General features: G+C 40.1%; 1 protein-coding gene across 1 annotated transcript; it reads right to left on the minus strand.

The window, feature by feature from the left end:
* Nucleotides 1–963: 963 nt before the first annotated feature.
* il12a (interleukin 12a) lies at nucleotides 964–5,803 on the minus strand. The gene is made up of 7 exons (XM_017691759.2): nucleotides 5,570–5,803; nucleotides 5,250–5,401; nucleotides 5,039–5,152; nucleotides 4,101–4,142; nucleotides 3,671–3,817; nucleotides 2,057–2,098; nucleotides 964–1,398 (listed from the first exon to the last, which is right to left on the minus strand). The coding sequence occupies exons 1-7, from the start codon at nucleotides 5,574–5,576 to the stop codon at nucleotides 1,270–1,272; spliced, it is 633 nt and encodes a 210-aa protein (XP_017547248.1). The 5' UTR covers nucleotides 5,577–5,803; the 3' UTR covers nucleotides 964–1,269.
* Nucleotides 5,804–6,000: the final 197 nt, after the last annotated feature.

Raw genomic sequence — 6,000 nt, forward strand, 5'->3', positions numbered from 1 at the left:
GTTTGTTTATTATACAGCATATCGCTGCATATCGTATCTCCATTTTTGTCATTTTTCAGTTTCTGCTATAATCTGAAAACGCCTGTTGCCCTTCATGCTGTGTTTAAATTTCACAACGAATGGACAAAAAGAGACGCCTCAAAACAACTTGGACAAACTTCTGGTTCCATTGACTTAAATTAAAAGTAAAGAAGGTTTTTTTGCTTCTCCCGTAAAGTTACTATTTTGGATGTTTTGTTCCAACAGCAGCGATACCAGACAACAGCTGGTAAACTGAAATATCCAGCTAACAAGATTAACTTGCTGCTTATTGCTGCAGTAGTAATAATAGTAATTAAGATGAACTAAGCATTATAGTGCTTTTATTAAGCCTTATCAAGCCAATCATGCTGCTTATTACTATATTAGAAAGCAGTAATTAGAATGAATTTTCCAGAGCACTTTAAATTGTGTATTTAAAAGTGTATATAAGAAAGAAAGTTATCTTTACCCTGAGGCACAACAGAAAACAATAATTCATGGTGTTGAGAGTCAAGCATTACATCATATAATGCATAAATGAAAGAAAGCACTGGATAAAAAATACTTAAATTACTCTAATAATGTAGTAATAAGCAGCCAGTTTAGAAGTTAATCAAGCCATTGGCTTGTTAAGTTCATTACCAGCTATGGGTTTGATAAAGGGCATAATAGTAAACACCTAACATCTCAAGATTATGGTGTAAATAGAAATAAACATGCTCTGTAAAATGCTTATTTCACCTTAGTAACTGCTTGATAACGTGCTAATAAGCACCAACAACTGGCTTGGTTAATGTCTTACAGTGTCCCATCATACTGAAATGTTCTTCCTTTCACAAAAAGTTTACACATTTTCATTTTAGTGCAAACAGACATTTATTATAAATAGTCAATAAATAAAAAGGTACATCATGCACCATGAACAATAAATAGTTTCTTCTTTCAATAAATATAAATAATTTAAATAACCACCATGGATCAAGGCACCACAGCGCCTCCATCTCCACGGAGACGTAGCTAGCTTATACATTATTTCGTTATGCAAAAATATTTTGCATTCTGAACAGTTCTTGTAGCATTACAGGGCTGAAATGGATGAACGGTGTGTGGAGAAAACAGTAGTGCGGAGTTGGATCTTTCACATAGTCATGGTTAGGGTTAAAATAACGAATGTTAGGAAACGAGATTTAGGATGACGGCAACAATGATGATGATGATGACGATGACGACAATAGTGAAATCGCAGGCTTATTTCTTGTACTCCCCAGCGCTGATGTAGCCGAGCACTCTGTTGATGGTGACGGTGCGGATGTGGAGACCCTTCAGCCATTTGCACAGATCCATGCGGTCATAGAACGGGTCTGTGGCTACCCAGGTCTGATACGGAAGAAGACAAAAGGGTTAAATGAAAGCTCATACATACATACACAGTACTGCACCGACGGCATCTGAGAAAATAAGTTATTTATTCGGACAGTAAGTGTTTGTTACGTTTAATTATAAAAACAACCTGCTTTATGTGTATTTATTCAGGCAAGATACACTATATACATACATACATACATACATACATATATATATATATCGCTGCTGTTTAACCAATTTTTTCCAAACCAGTTTTTGACATGGTTTGACAATGCCTGTTGCCCTTTACATCGGGTGAAAATTTCCTGACATATGGACCAAAATTGCTTGGACAAAAGTCTGGTTCCATTGACTTACATTAAAAGTCAATGGAAAAAGTATGTTGTTTCCTTCTCCTGTAAAATTATTATTTTGGAGATACAAGGTCACCTTGTAAAAGTCACCACTTTTTTGGGCAGTGACACTATACAGTCAAAAGTTACAGCACATTTTATATTAGTAGAAAAATGGCAGATTTAAGTGTGTTCCCTGTAGAGGATGTGTTGACTTCAACTTTTGCACACCTCTGTAAACCAACTTAACATCGTTTGAGCCTCTGTATCCAAGTCCAATCTACTTTTCTGAGGATGAACAGAGAGAGAGAGAGAGAGAGAGAGAGAGAGAGACTTACTGTTGTTTGGGGCTCCTTGCTTTTTGGCAGTAGTGGACATTCCTATCAGGAAAAGAACGCATGGATGAGGGTCATTCTCACAAAACGTTCATAATCATCACACAAATAAACAATCGATCTATCTATCTGTCTATCTATCTATCTATCTATCTATCTATCTATCTATCTATCTATCTATCTATCTATCTATACATACATACACACACACACACACACACACACATATATATATATATGTGTGTGTGTGTGTGTGTGTGTGTGTGTGATGCGATTCACCAAAAGTACCATCATCATTAACTCTTTAATCTTCATGGATCTCAGTCTACTACATTCTTAAAAGATGGCTCTTCAAGGGTTCTTTAGTAAAGACAGTGCATAGAGCCATGAACACATTTGCATGCTTAAATGGACTTTTATGGTGAAATGGGTCTTTAAATTCATATAGAATTTCAAGCTTCAATCTGAAGAACCATGCCACAGACCATTTAAGCATGCAAGTAGTTCTTTTAGTGTTCATGACTCTATACAGAACCACTGTCTTTACTAAAGAACCCTTGAAGAGCCATCTTTTAAGAGTGTATAAGACTAACATCTGTATATGAGTGTAACTAGCTCAGTCATGTAGCTACAGAGTGATAAGCTTTCATGTGGACATTGAAGGTAAAGAGGTTAATTTATAATAGCAGGTTTATGAAATACTAAGGCTTATTATTCAGTTACTACAGGGACGTTATGCAAACTGGCTGAGCTATTCTTAGGTTACAGAAGTGTGTAATAACAATGGGCCTGCTGAAGAGCTCTGGCCATTTGAAGGGGTTAAAGAACTATTTAAGTCAGTTTCGATCTCATCACAATCTGCTGCATCTGTAATGTACTGATAACCACAAACAGTAATCTCGAAGCATTTCTCTATGTCTAGTAAAAGAACAGAAAGCCCGCTGACTCAAAGCGGCAGCCCACTGACTTCTTTGATGAATGTTTCAGGGTTTCTGTTCAGGGAAAAGTTGAAATTATTTCTGTTGTAATAGACTGTATGCTACAGATGTGGTGAACACAGAAAGTTATTTTGAATAACTTTGAACCATTTGAAATGTTTATGAATGCACTGCCTGTGGTTGGTACAGTGTAGTAACACCTCTGCTCTCTATGCTGTTCAGTGCCCCACCTGGGCAGCTACCCTGTGTTAGACCAATAAGAGTCCTTGGGCAAGACTCCTTACTCTACCTGTGTTAATGTTAATTGTAAGTAGCTCTTGATAATAGCATCTGCCCAATGCCATAAATTTAAATGAGATGTTTTAGTTTTGAGAAAGTTTTGGCCTTGCAAGATTTACCACTCCAGATTTACCACTATGTAATCTATGAACATTCCATAAAACTCAGAAGACACGTGTAGCTTTACTGGTGGTTTTGGATAGTACATAAAAGGCCTATTTGCGTTGTAGTCATGGCGACCTCTGTTTCCTATCACCACCACTATAAAGAGGTCTGAGCCTCTACAATCAATTTCACACCAAACCACTCTAAATGACTGTTTACACTCCAATGTAATCTTGGAAAATTGGTGGAATTCCCTTATTTATAATGCATTTAGAATGGGAGTGCAGTCTTATACCTCCTGAAGGGTTTGTATCAGGCTGGTAATGGAGGTGAGCTCAGTGATGGATTGAGATTTCTGCTTCTGATCCAGAGTCTTCACATAGTCTCTCAGCATCAGCTTGTAATGCTGCAGGTCTCCTCTGATGTTCTCCAGACATTCAGACTGCGGAGAGACGAGAGTCAGCACAATACAGACATACTCAAACCTCCCGTGGCAACTTGCACACTTCGAACTGTGTGTGATGTGATATGATTGACTATTGTACTATATTAAACTCTAATGGACCGTATGTTGGTCCACATGTCCAAAATGTTATATTTGCAATATGTATTCACAATCAATACTGAATAATATGCCTTAAAATGAATAACTGAATCGTAAGCTTGGGGTAGAAATGAAACAAAGCCTCAGTTCATTATGTGTTTTGTAGGAATGTGTGCCTCACCTCACTGAATGAAGAGCTGTTTTGGTCAAAACACGTCACATACTGTAGACGACACACAGAACACAGTGAGGATGAAAAAGCTGCATCACGCAGAGATATCGGTATCACTCACAGGAAAAGGGTATTAAAGATATACAAAGGTATATAAAGGTATTAAAGAAAACAACACACATAAAAATGTTTTATGACGGTCAGAGACTTTTGTCTTATAAGGCTGCGATTGTGTCAGGCTTTTGTTTTATAAGGCTGCAATTGTGTCAGGCTGTTGTTTTATCAGGCTTTTTCAGGCTGTCATCCTATAAGGCTGTTATTTTATCAGTCTTATAAGGCTGTGATTGTGTCAGGCTTTTGTCTAATAAGACTGTAATTGTGTCAGGCTGTTGTCTTATAAGGCTGTAATTGTGACAGGCTCTCATCCTTTAAAGCTGTTATTTTATCAGGATTTTTTCAGGCTGTCATCCTATAAGGCTTTTATTTTATGAGGCTTTTTTCAGGCTCTCATCCTATAAAGTTGTTATTTTATCAGGCTTTTTTTCAGGCTGTCATCCTATAAGGCTGTTATTTGATGAGGCTTTTTTCAGGCTCTCATCCTATATGGCTGTTATTTGATGAGGCTTTTTTCAGGCTCTCATCCTATAAGGCTGTTATTTGATGAGGCTTTTTTCAGGCTCTCATCCTATAAGGCTGTTATCAAGCTGTTGCCATATTAGGCAGTTATTATCTGAAGCTGTGATTTTAATAGGCTGTGATCCTCTAAGGCTGTTATTGTCTAAAGCTGTTGTAAGGTTGTTACTCAAGTTAACTCCTAGTGAACTTGCCTTATCATGCCTAAAACCCAATGGCTCAGTGTGTGGGTCCACACTTCAATTCGTCGTCTACTATATAACTATATAACATAATACTGCATTATTTACCGCAGACCAAAGAATAAGTCGTACCTGGTCGGGCTGGCACACAGCGACCGTCTGGCTGTCGGGCCTCAGTTCAGCGCGCAGCTCCGTGCAGTTAAAGCCGTGGAACAAGGCGCCGCTGCCCCTCCGTTCCTCCAGCGCCTGAGTGCGTAAAATCCCATTAACATCCAGCGCAACAGGTCTGAACTGTAAACAACACTGGCTGCTTCATCACTGCGACCTCATCCCGACTACTTACTGCATCCAGGACTCTCCTCAGCCCGAACAGAAGAGATCTGGCATGTCTGGTGCAGAGCGCTGCGTCCGGCCCCGGCGGCGCGCTGCTGGGTACTGGATTCGCCAAAGCTCCTCCGCAGAGAAGCGCAACAGTGACCAGACACAAAGCCGTGCCTGCGCGCGCACAGAGCAAAACAGTCGTTATTTGTTGGTTTGTTTGTTTATTTATTAAGCTGTCAACACATTTAAATGAATGTTTATCCTAAAGCAGCCGTTCCACTCAAACAGCGCTACAGCTGTGAGCGGAGTGGAGAAAAAGCGGACAGAGCTGACCGTACTCACTGTACATGGTTAGTGAGAGTGTCAGTATCTCCTCGGGCTTCTCGTCCTGTCCTCGTGCTGTGCCTTGGAGCAGTTTAGAGGCCGGTAATGTGGAGCCCTTTTTTTATAAGCATCCCATGGAAGGGATTTCCCATAAACATCTTCAGTGCGTGTGGATGACCACAAGGCGAGTAAGGCTGCAGCTCTGAGACTGTAACGGACTGAAACTGGAAATAACAGTCTCTCGAGACTGAGGGGCACATCAAACCAAGTGGGCAGAAGACGCGTTTCTTTTCCGAACTAACAGCGCGCGTACAGCGAAGGAGCTTTACAAACAGGACGGCCACTAGGTGGCGCGCAGGGACACACGAGCGCAGACCCACGGCCGTTCCCAAGCGCAGGTCCCGCCTCCTGCTCCAGGATTGGCTGACGGTGTGTCAGACTCGCATTTA

Source organism: Pygocentrus nattereri, chromosome 19 (genome assembly GCF_015220715.1).
Source record: "Pygocentrus nattereri isolate fPygNat1 chromosome 19, fPygNat1.pri, whole genome shotgun sequence".
Lineage (NCBI taxonomy): Eukaryota > Metazoa > Chordata > Actinopteri > Characiformes > Serrasalmidae > Pygocentrus > Pygocentrus nattereri.

Excerpts from the sequence above, each read along its gene's own strand:
- il12a (XM_017691759.2), bottom strand. Across the intron at positions 5,153-5,249 it reads TGAGGAGAGTCCTGGATGCA|GCGCTGGAGGAACGGAGGGG; the intron begins GTAAGTAGTCGG and ends TTACGCACTCAG. Across the intron at positions 2,099-3,670 it reads TGATACAAACCCTTCAGGAG|GAATGTCCACTACTGCCAAA; the intron begins GTATAAGACTGC and ends TTTTCCTGATAG.